A 20,549-nucleotide genomic window follows, 5' to 3' on the forward strand; every position below is an offset into this window, starting at 1 on the left:
ACATGTTAATTAAATATTGAATATCAAATAAATGGATTAAAATTATGTAATTACGATAATAAGATCAATTTTACAAAAATAATTAGGAGGTCAGATTCACGATACCTTAAAAGTAAGAAAAGAAAAAATGCAAATAAACCTTGTATATATAAGAACGACAATAACAAACTAATACTATTGTAATAATTATTATATAGTTTAAAAAATTATTTTTCCAATATACATATTAAATTATATTCATAAAAAATTATTAAAATAATAAAGAAAACAAAAGCAGTTTGAAAATATTTTAATTTCTTTAATCTAAAAGTATATTAAAAAAATATAAATCTAATATTTAATTTCATTTTCTATTTCCTTATTTTAATTTTGTAAATTTCGTCCTTTTCACTTTTTTTTCAAACATGATTCATTGTGTTAATAATTTAAAAATGTTTTTAGTATTTTAAATAAGAAGTAAATTTATTTTTGTCTCTCAAATATTATTAGTGAGTATATTAAATAAAATTTACTTATTATTGTATTTATCATTCACAAAATTTATTATTATTAGTGTTGTTATTTATAAAAATATCATATTAAACTCAATTATTAAATTAGCACAATATTTTTTTGTATGTAATTATAAACGTGATATTTCTCGTAAGAAATTGATAAAGTAAAAGAGTTATAGTTTCTTATCATAAAAAAAATGGAGAAATTAAAAAGGTCATGTCGAAATTGGTGAAAAATAAAAACGTAGAAGACGAATGTAATTAAAGCTGAACATAAAAAATAAGTGGTTTACTAATGGGAATGGACATTTGGGACGTCACAACCAAGCACGTGGTGCACCACCAAAATAGCTGTGCCAACTTTCTGGAAATTAAACATAGCTGCTCAAATTAATGACTCCCATTGCTCAATCTCTCCACTCTTTCTTAGGTCTCTTGCTGTTTTTTTTTCAAGAGAAAACTTATTTGACAAGCAAAACTTGTTACTTAAAATATACTTCCTCAATAAAAATGTTCTCATTTTAAAATAAATAAGCAACTGATTAATTTTATAATAGCGAAATAAATATTTAGTATTTGTTGTGCTGAACTCACATGATGCCAACAAAATTAAATGCTTTGCAACAAATATAGTAACATACATGTCAAACATATATTCTTTTTGTTTACATTGACAATGAGTTAATTAATGAGAAATTCAACAAAGTGATATAGATAGTATTTGTTAATCCATTACTTTTTGTTTTTTATTCTTATTGGGATGGAGTTTGAAATTTGGCATTTGTTTTTATCAGTAAAGCATTTGGTAAGACGAGCTAGCATGTAGAGGGATTAATGTCAAGGTAGTTCATCTATTTGTTTTACCTTCATTTCCCCCTCCAACTATATATATCAACCATTGTTGACTTCTTTTTCTGAAAATATGTAAAAGTTTTGCCGGTACTTGACTTACAAAATTATGAAACCATGATTTTTTCTGTACCAATGAAATATAAAATGTAAAATAACACAAATTAATTTTAAGTTGATCAACAGATTTTAAATGCAAAATCATATAATATGAATGTTTTTTTAAACTATATAAGCATTACAGAAGTGGGTTATATATATATATATATAGTTAATAAGTTATTTTATTATCGTTTATATATTGCTATATTCATGAATAATTTACATATTCTTGATTTTAATAATGTGAAAATATAATGATAATATGGGTTTAAGAATATATATCCTTGACGAGATCACTTCCACTCAATTGCATGTCATTATGAGAAAGATATTTTTGCATTAACCAAAAAATTTAACTAGAATGTATCGAAATAAATTACCTTTTTTTAATCGGTAAATATACTATAAATTTAGTTCGTAAAGTGTGTATTACTTTAATGTTAGTTCCTAAGACTTAAAAAAATAACAATAAATTGAGTTATTAATTAATTAAGTCAATTATAGAGATAATCTTAAGAAGTTCTCTACAAACCTTCTATAGTGACTAATTAAAATTAAGAAACTTTTAATTTCAAAAATTAATATAATTGCTTTCCATTCAATTATGAACTCTATTTTAATAGGATTTATGGTTATACCTGTCCTAAAAAATAACTTGCCCTAAAAAACTGACCTTATATATTCAACCAAAATTTACACTTAGATAGTTTGGCAAAGGGTTGTCTATATCCTTTAAGGGTTTGAAATACCACTCTAATGTGTTTAACATGTTCCTCCCTAGTCTTAGAACACACCAGGATGTAATTTATAAATACTACTAGAAATATATCTCGGTAGGGGGGAAGATCCTATTCATGTTATCCATGAAGACTCCAAGTGCATTAATCACACCAAAAGGCATAATAATCAAATACTCGTAGTGCTCATAACGAGTGTAACACTATACATTTTATTAGTTGTTGTTGATTTTTATTAAGTTTTATGTTGTTGATTGTTATTAAGTTTTACATGCTGTTATGCCAAATTGTAATGAGTTGCGCATTGAGATGTTGTTATTGTATTGTACAAGTTGAAAAACATGTTGTATTGTGCTGAAAAATTATAAGTTGATATTGTGTTGAATTATTTATGTTGATAGTATATATTGTTGCTTTTACCTCTATATTGATTATGTTGATTTTTTTAATACTAATTTACCCTTTCATATTTCCACTTAATTGGACTACAATGATCATATTTGGTATGTGAGCAAAATAGAGATAGATTATTATTGGAACTTGTTTTGAGATCATGTTGAATGATAACGGTGCAGATCTTTAGAATTACCTTGATGTGATTAGATTCAATAGTATTTTTTCAAAATCGGTTCATTAAGAGAGTTTGTTAGGATCCGATACATTTTGTGTATTTGGTTAGAGGTAGGGAAGGAAAAAAATTATATTCACACCCATATGGGAGATAAAACTTGCTTTAAATGAATAATTAAATAAATATTTGTTTAATAATATAACAATGATGAATATTAAAATACTTGTATTTGTAGGTATTTGCACTTTTAAAATATTAAATATATTTTTAATTATATAAAAATTAATTTAGTTTAATTTATTTATACACTAAATATAATGTATTATAATTATTTATATTTTAAAAATATTAAATATATGTTATAAAATTATTTTTTAATATAAATATATGTTTTAAAATTATTTATTTTAATTTCTTTTATTTCTAACCTTTTTATTTAAAACTCTATATATTATCAAATATTTACATACACTCATGGATACCTATAAATATATATATAAAAAAATCATAGATACTTACTAAATAAGATGAATAACATGAAACAACTACTCATTCTCATCAATTGCCATCCTTAGTTAATTAGAGCACTCCCTCTGCTCTTGTTTCCAAAAAAAATTCCTTACAACAAAATAATATAAATTTAGTAAGGAAAAGATATAACCACAGAAAAGCATTAACAAATTTTATCAACAAAAAAAAATAGCATCAAATTTCAGGTGCAAGTTATTCCCAAGCTCCATATTTTGAAGCCTAAACTTTGTTTCCTAGTCCCGGACTGTTTCTAAATTAAAAGTTTCCAACAGCAATTTGATGATTTGGTAGTCTTATGGCCGTACATGGATGATGGAAATTATTTTGGATTTGTTCTCCTGTAACACTTTTTAAATTTTAGCTAAATCACTATCACTTATTGTTCTTAATTTGATACATGGACAACTTGCGTAGGTTTTATAATCAAAATGCCACCAACCCTTAACCCTTATGTTTGATCCACTCATCCACTAATCACTACTAAAAATAAATAAGTACATATAGATGCGGTTCCACATATATATATTTCTGTTAAGTGTTAAAACGGCTAGAACACAGAGCTAGCTCTACTATGATCCACTCGTTATTATTAAAGAAAAAAGAAAGCATGACACGATTTTCTTTTTAATGAAAGCGAATTTGTTTCTTCAAGTCTTTAATTTGCATTATTATGTATAAGTTGTGTTGACTTGATAGAAAACTCCAAGATATATTGTGTAGCAAGAATTAATTAGCTATCGTCTACATTAATTCCGAACAACTAGATTTTCATGCAGAATCAATAATAGCATATTTAGCTTTCAAATAACAAACCATATATTATCACAGAGTTGAAGAATAATGACGTGGTGCGTATTGTTTTCAAGTTTATCCACTAGTGATGTCACCACCAACACCACAAACTTCACCAACCCTCATTTTAATAAATGGTTGCTTTGTAGTTGGTAGGAAGTTGTGGAGTACGCCTATTTATGACGGCAAGAAAACGTGTTTTTTTTTTAATAGCAGTATTTTTTAGTTTCTATTATTTGGAAAGAATTTCTAAAAAGATTCATGTTATTTTTTTTTTCAAAGGTGAACTCTTTGTCAAGAGTTGTTTGGAGGCCATTCAGAATGGTCGGGACTCTAGAAGTGGTTAAATAATTTGTCAATAATTTCTCTTCCAAGCATTGTCAATATTTGTACTTTCCGGAACTGAAGTACAAGTAAAATAATAATAATAATAATGAATTAAAATATAAATAAATTTTAATAGTTTCATCTTATTTAATGGTGTCACCCCAAAATAGCTTACATTTAATTGAATTTTGTTTTTATAATTCCTTTTAGTTATTGATACCAATAAATTTCAATGAAAGGTACTTTGTAAAAAAAAAAGTTTTAATCAGATTAATAAAATTAAATGATATTAGCTATATGTTTTTAATTATTGTGGTTTTTTTAACTTATAATTCAGTCGAGCAAAATTTTCTCGTTAAAAGACTTTTTTTCCTTCTTCCTTTTAACATTGGTAGTGCCTAGTTGCATTGAGGGCAAGAGTATATACTTACATTTCTTTGGTTGATAAGATCTTGTTGTACTCATTAATGCATATGTGATATTTTTTTACTTAATAATATAAATTTCTAGATCTTTTTCATATATTGTTAGAAATTAAATATATTAAAAATCGTATTAGTCTCTTATAGAATATTGCATGTTATGTGATTTAGTGGACAATAATTCTTATTAAGAGGATATATTGGAATTCCAAGTTTGAAAAGATTACTTCCACGGCATCCGCCAGTAACCAAATCTTATATTCAAAGTGCATACGAATATTATTTATAATTGTAAGATTTGAGTTTATGTTTTGAATAAATGACTAAAAAATTGTAGATGATCTCATTTTTTTTTATAAAAAAATATATCTTCAGGGATTTCTTATTTTGCTCATGTTTGCAAAGTAAATATTACCTTTTTCATATGGTTCTTTTGAAGGTTAATATTTGTGATGATAAAACGAAATTACAAGTGTTACGTTGATAAATTATAACATAAAATCTCTTTTTATCGTTGCAAATGTTAATTCTCAAAATCTCCTTAATTTGTTACATTTATCAATATATCATTTCATTGAGTGGGGCAATTAATTTAAATAAATTTAAAGTTTTAAAATTCTCCCACCAAATTACTTTTAGCTTAAAAGAAAAAAAAAAGAATTTGGAAATGGCTTCTATATGTTAAAGTTTTATTTAGAGCTTTAATTTTAAAGTAGTTTTTAAGTAACAAAAGCAAATTAATAAAATTGGGCCAAACATGCATGATTTGTTCTCTAATTCTCGTTTTCTATCATTTTTCTCTTAAGTTGGTTCGAAAAAATATTACACACGATGAAAGAGAAAGATACACTAAAAAAGAAAAATTTAAAGAAAAAACAATTAATTTGAAGGAAGACACATTTCTCATACAAGCATAATTAATTAGTAATGCTTCAAAGAATGCGATTGTGGTGGTTGGCTAGAAGGTAAGTATATATATATTTTTTAAAAAATAATAATATATTAAAGGCAATTAAAATAAACATTGCAGTAACTTAAAAGAGGATAAAATGATCTCACTAAAATATCAATAGAATAATTAAGTTGAATATTGTAGCTCAAATTTTGTCAAAGATATAATACACAAGTCATTTAGAGATAGAAAGATGATAGCTTCAAGAAAGACATCATGACATGTGCATGTACCATATTATTAATATTTTAAACGAAGACAAACATTTCAAGTTAGAGTATATGTGAAGATATGAAGATGGTTGAAAAGTAAATCTAATTTAATAAATAGAATAATCATTTAAAAGTTCTTCAAAAAGGTCAAAGATTTATGCTCTTAAGACACATTTCATTCTCAAACCATGCAAACAAGTTTAGTGTACCCAATAAGTGAAAAAGAAAAAACAACAAAAATAAAGGCCAGAAAACAAAAATAGTTGAAATATTTTCAAACCTTGAATTTGGCTTCCAGAATAGTCACACAATGGCCGCTGTTGTACCCTAAACCCTATTTTCAAAATGTATTGCTAATATATTTCAGATAGAATTAATATTTCTTACGTACGTTGGGAGATTATATAAATATGATGCAAGAAGGTTCATTCAGGTATATGTGATTACAGTTACAGATGACCGTGAAAATACAAATTTGAAAAATTATAAACCTGAAGAAACTAAGAAGAAAGCAAAAATGGTCTTTGAGTAGCTCAGATTCCTAATACTGATTGTGTATGGAGAGACTATAGTTCATTTCAATTTTCAGTATTTCATTGAATTTATTATCTCAGCTGTGCTCCTAGTTGGTTTGTCATGTAAGTTGTTACCATGTTTCTCTAACAAACTAGTATTTTTACTCCATTGAATTAGATAAACATGGTAGATAGAAAACATAAATATATGTGATATAGTGATTAATTGAGATGATGGATATTTAGTGGTTTTACTTAACAATTTCTCCATTAAGAATGGATTGACAAATGATTTGTAATTTTAGATGTCAAAACGATATGTTTGAAACACTAGGATTAGGCAAAGCTAATCTGAGAAACTCCATGTCTTTTTCCAAATTATGTATATGTTGCATTTCCATTGTCAACCAAGCTTCCATGCCTGCATCTGTTTCCATGATAACAGCTACATTAGGGAGACATTCCTGATCACCTCCTCTAACACCAATCCACAGAGGCTTCCCCCAACCAAAATCTAGCTCACTGAAATTCAAACCGCACCAACTTGTCAACACAATGGGAATTGGACTTCTTGTTTCTATTCCTTGAGGCAAATCCACACACTGAGTGCTCCCCAAGATATTGGGGTCACTTTTCACTCTTAAAAACAATTCCTTTGAAAGCTTTCCAAATTTCTCTCTGGCAATGCTAACCAAATATCTAACACTAGTGTCTGCATTGAGTGTTTCACAATATACCATTACAGTCCACAAAATGTTACCGATTGTGTATTTAGAGAAAGGTTCACCAATTCTCCTTCTCATGTCCACAACATGGATAGCAAGTGTTGGCCTTGTGCTATTATCCTCACATTCCATCTTGCATGCAAGTGTCATGTGTTTCCAAATGAAAGCAGCCAGTGCTTCATATCTGGTTAGAGGTTTTGAGGTTTCATTACCATCATCTCTTAGAGTGTTGATGGATTCTGCATCAAACACAAACCTTCTTGTGGTGCACTTCTTTTGTGCACTTGAACCCTCATTGTTTTGATCATGCAAACTCAAATGATTCAGTGGTGGAAAGAAAGAAGAGCCAGAAGTGAAATCAGGAGATGACACTTGCTCCTTATTGCCACGGCATATAGCAGCCCAAGAAGTTTGGAAGAGGCTGCCAGAGCAACCATCAAGAAGAGTATGAAGATTGCACGTACCTAAAGCTATTCCACCACATTTGAACACGTTCACTTGTACAAGTACTTGGGGTAAAGCTTCTCCATCTGAGTGCATCTTATTAGGCTCACATGGGAGCAATTTGTTTAGAAATTCTAGCCTAGGTGGTGTGAGGAACTCAACCATGTCATGGTTCACCTTGGCTTCCAAGAAAACAGCACCCTCGTCATTGCATGTGATAAAGGTTTGGTCCTTTCTTCTGCCTGCCACAGGGTAGAAAATGGATAGTGTCTCAGAGAGTGATTGTTTCAATTGAGCACATATATGAGGAGGTTCCATGAGGCCTTCCTTGTTGGGGTAAAACAAAACCATTGGCAAATAGGTGGTAAGTTGAAGCTGATCAAATAGAGAGAGTTGGAAGAATTTGTGTTCATCTGGCGTGGGAAACAGTGGTTTGATTGTTTCTCTTGATGTAATTGTGATTTCCATTCTCAACTACTTGTGTTTACAAGTTTGTTGTCAAATATTAATGAGCTTTTCAATACATTGGTTTATGTAAACAAGTTAATGGGACAAGTGGAGTCATTGATTAGCATTAAATTGAACTAGAAACATATATCTAGAATCTAGATCAAACTCCATATATTTATGAGGTTACGAATTGCCTGGAGGTTGCAAGTATTAATTAGAGGGAGTTGATAATCGAAAATTGAAACAAACGTGATTTGACAAAAAAGGAAAAATAAAACGAACATTTTCAAGGGTAGAGGAAGTATAACTAACAATTCTACACAGTTCAAATGGTTACTTGTATTTGTTATACTGATTTATGGGTTGAATTTTTCTTTTACATAAACTATAGAGAAATTCTACGTACCCTTATAAATTTGAGGGGTTTTGATAAATGGTTTTAGGATCCTTCATTACGGAAACAAAAGTAAGTGTTGGGGCATATGGAGATGAGATTTAGATTTACTAACCAAAAATATGAAGTCTAGGCCCTGCCTATCATGGGCTTACTTTAAAGGAAGGCCCATCATATATATATATACACCTCCTTTTTTTTTATTTTATAAATACATCTCCTTTATTTTTTTTAAAATAAAATTCATAAAATATCTTTAATCTTTTTTTATTCTTTAATTTTTTAAATTTACACCTCCAACTTTTAATATATTACTTTCTTCTTTTTTTTTCACAGACTTCCTTTCTTCTCTTTTTTAGTTTTTACATGTACTCATTTGTCTTCTCTTAATTTTTCACGTATTTCAATAAATAGTTTTAGTTTTTTCGGTCTTCACATTATTATTCTCTTCTATCCTCATCTTTTTCACTTTTTCACATGTACTTGGACCATAGAACTAGTGTGCGATGACATTATGAATATGTGTGATTTCCTTAATATCGTTTGTCGAGTTAAATGCATATTTTTTTCTTCTAACTCTTCTTTCCCTTTCACACCTTCAAATTTTTTTACATTAAATCTAGTGTTATAAAAAAAAATTCGAAACACTAATTTTACTAGTTCTACGTCTCGGGTACGTATGAAAACTAAAAGATGGGAGAGAATAATAGTGTGAAAATTAAAAGAGGAGGGAGGAAGAGAATAATATAAAACCAAAAGAATTAAAAATACCTATTAAAATAGATGGAAAGTAAAGGAAAGGTAAGGAGGTACTTGTGAAAACTAAAAAGAGGAAAAAGTGAAATGTGTGAAAAAGAAGAAAAAAATGTTAAATTAAATGTTAGAATGTAAAATTAAAAATATTAAAACTTTTAAAATTTTAATTAATTTTATTTTAAAAAAAAGTGTACTTATAAAACAAATTAAAGAAAAAAGGTGTATATATGATGAGCTTTAAAGAAAATTGGACATATATCTAATAAAAGGCCGATGATTTTTTTAGTGAAATTGGTTGGACTTTTGGCCCATAGATGATCATCTTTGTTTGGATTTTGGTGCTTCAACTTGAAATCTTTTTTTTTTTTGTCAAACTATTGTAATCTAAATGCCAGCTACGAACCTAAAAAGAACATGTTTCCCGAAGGAAATGGTTCTTAGTCAACGTTAAATTAAGCCCATTTGGTCACAATTGGTTCTGTATCAGTTGATTAACCATTGTTTGCAAATGCAACATTGTCAACTTCCAATGAAAGCATAAACAAGTCAAATAGAACGTGCCTCCATGTTTTGAATTGAACATGTTAAGAGATGAAAGTTCAATTGCCTCCGCATCTGACTAAAATTAACTATCATAATACAATACTTGCACGCATCCTAATATGGAAAACATTTTACTTGTAACCACGATCTATGCACTCACATTTTCCGATCATCAACCTTCATTTACAAAATTTGTTCAAGCTATGTTAGCCCATAATTATGAAAAAAATATATTATAATTATTAATTAATAAAAGTAGAAGCAGGCTACATAATGTTATGTGAAATGTCATCAATCACTTTGAGATGGTGAGTGGTTGGCCAACCTCAAGTGATTAAAGCAATAAGCAATCTTAATATAAACTCAGAAACTTGACAATATTTCTAAACTCTTGTTGGTCCATGTGGCATTAATTCATCTGTTTCTCAAGATTTCACATAGCTTAGCATTTGCAATGCTCTCAAACAGAAGACTTGGTCACTGTTACTCCATGCAGTTCTACGCCAGCACTCATTTACTTACCCATGAATTTAGTGCAATATAATATATATATTCATAGGGTTTAGACTCGTTTTTTTCTAAATGGCACCTTTAGCATATGGCACTTATACCTTCCTAAAAGCAAGACACGTGGTATTATGCTTACACAATCATCATACATAATAAGTTATTCTAAATAATTTAGAAATTAAACTCGTGATGAGTTTATTCTTATCAAATGAATTCAATTCTCAATTCACTTTGATCTCCGGAAAAAATGAAGATACATGACGTAAGATAGAGATGAATTCAGAAATTCACTGGTTTAAAATATTTTAATCTCAAATGTTATACTTTTCAAAGTTTTTATTTCAAAAATAATTTATTGGATATTATGTTGCCAGTTTAATTAATGTCTATACATAATCATTGTTCCAAAAAAAAAATACACTATTACAATCAATCAGAATCACGTTAAATATGATTTTAAGGTATTAAAATTAATAAATTTACCATACAAGATAATTTATAATTAAAAATAGTGTGAGAATTATTTATATATATTGTTGATGCATATAAATTCTTTTGTTGTATTTTTAATGTTACATATAAATAAATTAAAGAAGATTTTTCTTTATGTAATTTAGAGTTTCATCCAATCAAAAGTCAACTAATCACTCAAAATATAAAGATTCATTTAAGAGATTGACATTTTCTAAAAATTAAAGCTTAAATTTAAAATTTAAACTCAAAACAAAATTCTAATAATAAGATAAGATAAGAAATTCAAAATTTGAAATCCGTGATAGTTGAATTGCATCATGGGTATGATTGGTTTTGATATTAGTTCTTTTCAGATGTGTATTGAGACGATTACGAGTATAAGTCAAGATATAAATAAAAAATCACGATCATAATTTGTTTTATTGGTATTTTTTCTCATTCTTTTTTATTTTTTTTTTGTCTTTCTTCATTATTTTTTGGGAGATTATATTTTACCTTAAATATATTGTATATGACAAAATAGATTATGTAATAAATTTAAAAAAAAAAATAAAAAAGAAGCTGAACTTAAAGCAAATCTTTGAATACACATTTTATGTGAAGCATGTCTAATCAATTTAATACTTATTATTAAAACATAATAAAATTCAAAACATCTTCTCGTCAACATATAGATATGAAAATTGCACCTTTAATCACATGGTTAAAAAACATAATTATATCAACTATATATATTGCATCATGTCGATAGTAAACCCAATTAAAGAAGATAATATAACATATTAACATGTTTTAAACGCTTATAAAGATTAAGCGAATTTAGTATATACATGTCACTTCATAGTTTTTTTAATTGAAAAATAGATAACAGACCATTCTTAGATTCAAAATTTAATGCGTAATTATAAAACAAAAATTACTCCCTACTGTTACTTCAATATCGCTTTTTTTTTTTCTGTATAATTATTTCGTTATTATCTTATTTAGTCCCTACTTAACCTATTATAGGTAGTGAGTAATTGGGTAAATTATATGAGATTTTAGATTCAATTTTTAATATAGTTTCTTATAAAAATAAAAAAGTACTATCTACATCATGAAATTTTTATTTTTTTCCTAATACGAAGAAAACAATGGAGGGCATCGAGTATTTCAAAACATCCCACAACATCTTAACCATTAAGGAACCAACCACCTCATTTTATTTTATTTTAAGGAAAGAAAAAAAAAAAAGCACATTACGTGTTTTCTCTTTTTCTGTTTGTTAATGAAGATAATTAAGCAATGGACGCTTGTTCATATACGCAACTAATTGAACATTATTCAATGGAGCTTAAAACAAGTATTTGTCACGGAAAGTAACGAAATTTGTACATTTCAAGAAATTTCTTGCATAGAAGTCTTTGGCCCTACCTTAAGATCATATTCTACCATAAATAATATAATCCCAAATTCAACAATCAAATCTATTTCTTTCGTATCAGACAATTGTTTCGGGGCATACTCTTTTAAATCAGATGCCAACTTCAATTTTTTTTATTAAAATATTTTATTTTAAATTAAGAAATAATCTTGTTATTTGAAAACTAAAAGTCTTTACATCTAATAATATTCTCATGACATGCACGATGCAGCGAAAAGAAAGAATAAAATCATATTCTCACTTGTCCATCACTTGCTTTCCCGCCACCACAAGGAAATAGCTCCATTGTATCTCTTTTTATGCCACCCATTAACAATTCTTGTTACTTCTTATAATTTCTTTATTGCAAAAATTATTCTAATCGAATATATAAACCAAGTTAATTTGATTAAGACTTACTCAACAATATTTTTTTTACATTATATTATTAAATCATAAAATCTTATTTGTCGCAAGAATATTTGTTTTATACGTAAATATACTTTTGATTCCTATAATTGATCTTGATGATAATTACTTTAAAAAGTTATATGTTTTTTAATTAATTGACCGTGTTTTATAATAACAATAAATAAAAAAAGTTAAATAAATTATTGCAACGACAATCTTTATGTTAATGATGGGAAAAAATCTTAGATGGTTATTGATTTCAACTAATTACAAAATTAACCTAATAGACAAGCCCCTTACACATGGCAAGTAATCAGGTATAAGAGTCTTAACTAATTACAAAAGTTCGTTTCATCACTTTAATTAAGGAAATGTGTTTTTCTCCATAACATTACTTAATTACAAGCAATGATGGAAGAAAATTCTTATCACTCTTTTTTATCAAAGATGGATTCAAAGCAAAGATAAATATTAGCAACATACTTTTGACATACTCTTTTGAATATATTTTTCTAATTGATTGAAATTTGTTAAAAATTATAAATTTTTATGTATTATATATTTTATTTAATGACTCTCACACTTTCTTTTCTAATTCTGTAATTTTAAATAATAAGTATAGGTTTGTTATAAGATGTGTGTTATTAAACTCCTAAAAAAAGAAATCATTTTTTACATTGACTATTTTACAATTGATGAAAAAGTGATATGTATTTTTTAAATATGTTATTTTTTTAGGAAATTTACTTATATGGACAATAAAACAATAAAATAAATACATATGAAACAAAAATAAATAATGAAATTAATAATGAAAGAAATGACATACCTAGTGTGTCGAGGGCAAGACTCGGAGAATAAAGTGACAAGGATCAAGGGTAAGACAGACAAATTTAGTAAAATGAAGCACGAAAATAAAGCAAACAAAGACATTAAAAATGATGAAAAAAAAAGGCAAAATTAAGTTTAGTTGAACTTGATTTTGTAAATTTAATTTAATTAAAAGTAAATTTAATATAATTTAATTTATGTTTGGATATTTTATTTTAGAAGTATTTTTGTCAAAATGAAAGTTGTTTAAATAATATTAAGAAAAAGTATTTTCATATGAATAATTACTAAAATAGATATAAATTTTATATTATGATATTAATATTAATATTAATATTATTTTTTTAGTATATTTGAATTGATAATAAAAAAGTATTGTTATTATTTTATATTTTGGTATTAATATTATTAGTAAGCTTATTTTTAATATTTTATTATTATTAGAAATTTAAATGCTTGTAAAATTCAAGAATGAATAAAGTAGAAGATAGAATAATGTTGTGAATGAAGAAAAATGGGTGAGTGAGGTAATTAATTTACTTTTATCATCCATTGACCTTCAATGGAAAAGCATTGTAAGTGTTGCATTTGATAGCAACGAACATTTACTAAAAAAATATAGTTCAACTCAATGTGAAGATAAATTCCTAAATAAGAAGTACGGCATTCCCAAAAAAGCTGAACGTGGGTTTGGATGTCTAATCGACAAAACCAAACACACCTTAGTAAATGTTGTCATAGGTCTTGAAAGAAGGCAAAGATCATGATGGTCACAAAATCATTATATGCTTAGAGTGCCATTAGCGTTGCTGAATAAAATTTATTACAAGATTTGGAGAGAAAAAAAATAAAAGAAGATGAGGACGTGTATAAAAGAGCCAAATGAACTTTCAGAATTGTTTAAAAGATGCTTTATTTTATATTATTTAGCATCCTATATTTCTTATTGTGATTTAGGATTAATTAATGCAAACAATTGAAACTCCATATATGGAGTGCTATAAATTCCATGCACGAACATAGGCTTCACTTAGTTTGAATCATGAACAGTGGAACATCATGGCTACTGATCAAATGTATAAATAGGCCTAGCCTTCTTGAACAGTATCGGTTTCTTTAACACAATTTAGTGAAATTTTGTAATAGTTACATATGATTTATTTATTAATAATAATAAAAAAACAATGGCTGAATATATTTTGGTCAATGTAATTCAATGATATTAGTTATTAATTACTACTAGCACTCCCACACTCTTTATGTAGCCTTAATTTACCTATATCACTTTATGTATTTTTTGAGAAAAAAAACTTTCTTTTGTTCCATTGTCACTATGGCTGACGCCAACTTTAATTTAGCCTTTAAAAATCCACCCACCAGTAATTAATGTTAAGTCATATATATGATAAAGTTGGCAAAAAAAAATAAATTGTGCTTATACTATTTGGTAAAATATATTACTCATACTACTGTTCTAACAAATATGTGTATTAATTGTTTTAACCAGTTAAAACATTCACAAAAAATATATTTAATAATGGATATGTTCAAATAATATTTTATTATTAAAACAACGTAATGAAATAGAAATTGTTTTTAATTGTATTATTAGTATTTAATATTTATTGTATTGCTTCTTAGCTTGTAAATATTTTTATTTAACGTAGAGTATTTTTACATGCATATACACAACCCTAATCTCTCAAGTCAAAATAGTAACTGGATAAAGCTTTCCCAAAACTATCGACGTTTATTTTAACTTGCAAATATTTAATTGATTAATTTAAACTTTTTTAAATTACAGTAATTACTGTATTATTTTAAATTCAAATTAAATTGTTTTCATTATTTTCATAAATATGTTACTATCTTTTAAATTAAATCCTAATATAATTTAAGTCAAATTAAATATTATTTTACAATAATTGGATTTATTGAAAATTTTAATAAATTATTTAATTTATAAAATTAAATAAGTGTATTATATAAAGTATTTATATCATGCATCTGCAAAAATTAAAATGCTAGTTTATATTAAGTTACTTATTTTCATAAAAGAATAAAAAGTTGAGGAGTTATTTAATTTGAAAAATATTAGTTTTTATTTTTAATCATCTTTAAATTTCAACTGAAAAAAACGTTTTCTCATGGTTTTGCTAAAAGCCAAAAGAAACGACCATGGACATATCATAAACTTACAACTTTAGAGCAATTTCAATGAGAGTTACTTGTGTAATGAAGCAACTCAAGTCTCGATTTCTTGTTATTGAAAGATTCTGACGTGGTAACATGAGTTGCTTGAAGAAGAGAGAGTTGCTTCCTCAAGCAACCGTTCCTTACCAGATTTCAAGTAGATCTTATTGAACATATTTGGGAACCTTTCGAAAATAATAATGATGAAAATTAATTTCGTATAATGTTTATGTATTTACTATTTCTTTATTTTATTTTTAATATCTACTTATTGTATATTTTTTTCTCGTAATTTATTTTCTTTCATCGTAGTGCAATTATCATTTTTAATAAAAATTTAAATTTGGTTCATAAATGATTAGAAAAAAAATTCTAAAAGTTGAATTTCTTAAAGTTTCTTACCATTAGAGTAAATTTGTGTTTGAGTTGCTTAATGCTGACATGACACACTAAAAACCATTTTTTTCATTTTTTAATGCATGAAACAACTCAAATAAGATGCTTGCATTGAAGTTGTCTTTAGTAATTTCAAATGCTGACGACTGTGTGAACCTCAACCACTCGCGGCTTGAGGGAGTTTCGATAGTAGCGCAATCGTTAGATTTTAATGGGTTAGTTCTTTAAATTTAATGTAAATTTATTTTTTTTCTTAACTTTAAAATTATTTTTTTAATTCTGATAATTCTTTAAAAAAATTGTTTTTTTATCACTGATGACATGTATGAAAGTGGTCGATTGAAAAAATTATTTAGTATTTAGTATTAGTTAAATTTAATATGATATTTTTATTAATAGAGATATTAATAGATAAATTTTATATAATATTATTTAATTTTTTTAACAAAATTTGCATGTAAAGATTAAAAGAATACTTTTAAAAAATTATATGACTAAAAAATTAAATTTTATATTTAAGAAAATAAAAAACGAATTATTTTAAATTTAATGAATTAAAAATATATTTAAATTATTTTAATTTTATTATTGTTGTTGTCAATAAAATAAAATAAAATTATTGTTGCCATTATATATTAAAAAAATATAAAGGTTTATTGAATTATAATATTTAGTATAATTATAATTTAATTAATAAACATATAAAATGGGATAAATGAATATGTTTATACGAAGTTTTATATAAATTTTAATTTTATATCATAGGTAAACAAAATTCAGTAATTATTTTAGTTTTAAATTAAATTTGAATTTTATAACTTTATTTAAAAAAAATATTTTTATTAAAATTTTTATTTTTGATTACTATATTTTTTATATTATACATTCTACTATTAATCTTATATTACATCTTAAAATATTTTCAACTAAGTTTAAAATAAAATTAAACACAATACATTTAAGTAAATTTCATACTTTCATTATGCCGATTAACATCATATCCGCATATTAATATTGTTATATGTACTAATTGATTATCAATTAATATATTGTTGGATCAAGTGAAATTGATTTCAAATATTTTAATATTATGAGTTAATTTCTCGGTTTGAGGGAGAAGGGGCGGAAAAAATATCGATAATTATTTTGTTTATTATGGAATAGTTTATAATATTTGTTATCAATCTATTATATGTTTTTATAGTTAGTATTAAGTAGAACTTATATAATATTTAAAATATTTTTTTAAAGAAGTTCATAACTCAAAATTCATAAGAATTTTATACAAAAGTTAATGAGAGGATTACTCTTCTTTCTTTTTTTCTTCCTTTTTTACATTTTCACTTGAACCCTTCCTTATCTACCATTATTCAATTGATCATAGGAGGTGATGAAAAAGTTTGAGCTTTAGGGTTGAAACTTTAAGCGTGTGATGTGTGAAGTCATTTCTTCCTCTTCTTTTCTTACGGATTGATTCTTTGAGAAGGTAATGGAACCTATGATTTTGAATTAGGTGTGCAATCTGTGTTGGTGATGATTGGAATGAGTCAATTTAAGGTGTTGAGTGGTTGAATGATGAAGTTAAAAGGGGTTTTGTGGGTTGTGACTTTAAGGGTGTTCATGGAGGTTCATGCTTGAATTTTGATTAATTTCACTTGCATGTTGCTTTTGATGGTGGAATCATGTTATATATGTTGTATGTGTGTAGGTTATTGTGTTGCATGTTGTTGGAACTTTCTAACTTTTAAGGAATTGAGCGAAATTGGGTTATGCACAAGTGCAGAATTTGATATCGCATTGGACACGCCTTTAAGGTGTCGGATGTAGTTCCAAAAAAAGGGGCTTCTATCTTACTCACGTTGAGCATAGGATTGGTGGCACCAAGTGTGAGGGGAGAGACTCGGGTTGGAATTTTGTTAGGTATGGATTGAATGACATTGGACATAAGGAGATATACTCGTCTTTGTCTGTGTTCACATCGGTGTTAGGGTGTGCGGTGCTGGGTGTGAGTCAAGTAGAGAGTTCTCTACTTGATTAGGATTAGGCGTGGATTTTTCCACATCAAGCATGAGAGTGTGGGCCACTCTTTGTCTCAATTACGTTGGATGTGAGTGGTGTGACATTGGGTGTGGGCGAGACAAGGAGCTCCTTGCCTCAATGATGCCAAACGCTCAACGAGTCACTGTTGAAATTTTCGTTAAAATCACTTTTGTTATCACTTTAAATTACTTTTGCTTTTGTCAACGGTCTCAAACACGACAAGTATATCGGTCGTTCAAGTAGTAAAATTATTGTATCCACAAGGATTAGAAGGTAACATGAGCATTTATTGACTATTCGTGACTAAAGAATAATTTCAATTTCATAGTTTGTCATGTAAATTCATGGTTGTGACTATTGGAATGAAAGCTATATAAGAATATTGGTTTGTGTATGGAAAAGGGATAGAAATGGTATTATGGTTTTGTGAGATTGTGGGGTCAGATTTCACCAAACGTCAGACTAATGAATCCTTAATCTCTTGTTACATACATTGCTTAGTCAACCCATAAGTTTACTCAAACCTAATCCCTTAGAGCAAGAGCCTAAGTGCGGATATTGAATATCAATTCCTTGAGTACCCAATATCTACACCCGCATTACGGGCTAGGGTTTAAGACTACTAATGGGCCAAGCTCCATTCTTATATACATTTCCCACTAGGCAATTGTTTCAGAGCTAGTTTCAAAGGTTATTTTCCAATACCCAATAGAACCTATATCATGTAATGAGAATCAATCCAAAGCAAGCATTAAGAATACAAACATACACAACAATGAATGAACAACATATATATATATATATATATATCATTAAAACGTAAGGATTACATTAGAATTCGTTGGTTACATCTAACCCCACAAAAAATGGGTAGAACCACTCAAACAATGAGGGTAAATACAAAATAGAGATGAAGGGAGAAATGAAGAACCGAAGGAAAGACCCACACACGAACGGCTCCAAGATCCGGGAATCCCTTCCACAGCTCCTAAAACGCGCCCAATGTGTGAATGAGGGAGAAACCCTCGAAAATGGCTTCAAATACGAGCTTGGGGAGATTAGATTAGGGTTTCACGCCCGGCACAGGGCCTTCCAGAGAAGTTGAGCACTATCTGCCTCAGGACACGCCCGGCGTAATTTCCTTTTGTGCCCGGCACAATGTCTTCCAGAGAGTTTGAGCTACTCTCTGCCTCGATCACGCTCGGCGCGTGTAGTCTCGCGCCCGGCGCAGGTGTCACTTGCAGAGGTAAGACACTTTGTTCTGCTCAAGCCTGACGCGGGTCATATTGCGCCCGGCGCAGCCACTCTGCTCTACTCCTTAGCTCCTTAGATTTCCAATCCTAAGGGTCTTCAATCCTCAATTCTCTAGCTCAATACCTGCACAAAAATTGAGGTATATTAAGGTATTGTTAGCTAAATTCTGGGTTAGATATATCTGCACAAAAATTAATCAAAAAAGGGAACAATTATATTTGTTGCGGGTTGCATCAATTGTCCCGTGGCGGAGGCTAGGTGGGCCAAGTCACTGTCGAATCATGGCGCTTGGGCTGCTGCGCTCTTAAGTAAAAAGAGTTGCGCCCTGATTATAAGCTATAGCTTTTGGCCTAGTGGTAAGCGCTCGATCCAACAATATTGCAATGGTTCAGAGGATGAGTGGATTTGTTCAATAAGTCTCAACCAAAAAGAGGTATAATTGAGACTTAATAGTCACGCCAAGCGTGAGTTGGATGATTAGAAGTTACATTTTAATGATGTTTTATAGTTGATTGATGACAGATGAGTTGTATGATGTAAAGTTGATTGTTTAAGTTGTTTGGCAACTTATTTGTAATGATGTTGTAAGTTGAACATGTTGTGAAGTTACGAGTTGTTTCATGTTGTCTTTAGTTAATTTCTGATGGTGTTTAATTACAGTTGTGAATCTTACAAATATGTATTTTATTTGCATTGATTAAGTATATGTTGTGAAGTCAAAAGTTTAACATTGTATATGTTGTATGTTGTAAAGCTGATAAGTTGAATGTTGAAATATGAATAAGTTGTTAAGTTGATAAGCTACAAGTATGTGGGTTAGATACATATCTTAGCTATAATTCATAAAAATTAGAGGAGAGTTAAAAATGTTTTTTAACTTAATATCCCATTGTGCGAATATACGTTATAAAGCTTTGAGAGTCCAGTTGAAACCCTTTAATAGGTAAGTTGGCCTCTGAATGAGTAAGTTATTTTTCAGTTGTCTCCTTTAAGTTTTATGTGGTATCCGTGTGTGGAAAAGGTTGAAACACATGTGTATAAAGTGACCAATTGAGTAAAGTACCAAGTTGGAAACTCAGTCTCTAACATAATATCGGGGTTGTGATATTTGGAGGGTAGTCGATGGACTAATCTCATAGATGACTTAGTGTTGTAAACTAATGTCGTGATAAATTCATACCTAAACTATTTTATCCTGACATAGTACCATACTTTCTTTCTT

At 28.0% G+C, this 20,549-nt stretch overlaps 1 protein-coding gene across 1 annotated transcript; it reads right to left on the bottom strand.

Moving 5' to 3' along the window:
- Positions 1-6,812: 6,812 nt before the first annotated feature.
- Positions 6,813-8,141, bottom strand: LOC109810624 (akuammiline synthase 2). Its single transcript, XM_020374134.1, has one exon. It carries the CDS (start codon positions 8,139-8,141, stop codon positions 6,813-6,815), a length of 1,329 nt encoding a protein of 442 aa, XP_020229723.1.
- Between the last annotated feature and the right edge of the window lie 12,408 nt (positions 8,142-20,549).

This window comes from Cajanus cajan, chromosome 7, assembly GCF_000230855.2.
Source record: "Cajanus cajan strain Asha chromosome 7, NIPB_CcT2T_4, whole genome shotgun sequence".
Taxonomy (NCBI): Eukaryota; Viridiplantae; Streptophyta; class Magnoliopsida; order Fabales; family Fabaceae; genus Cajanus; species Cajanus cajan.

Bases quoted from the DNA above. Each gene is read 5' to 3' on its own strand.
- LOC109810624 (XM_020374134.1), bottom strand. From the start codon at position 8,141: ATGGAAATCACAATTACATCAAGAGAAACAATCAAACCACTGTTTCCC.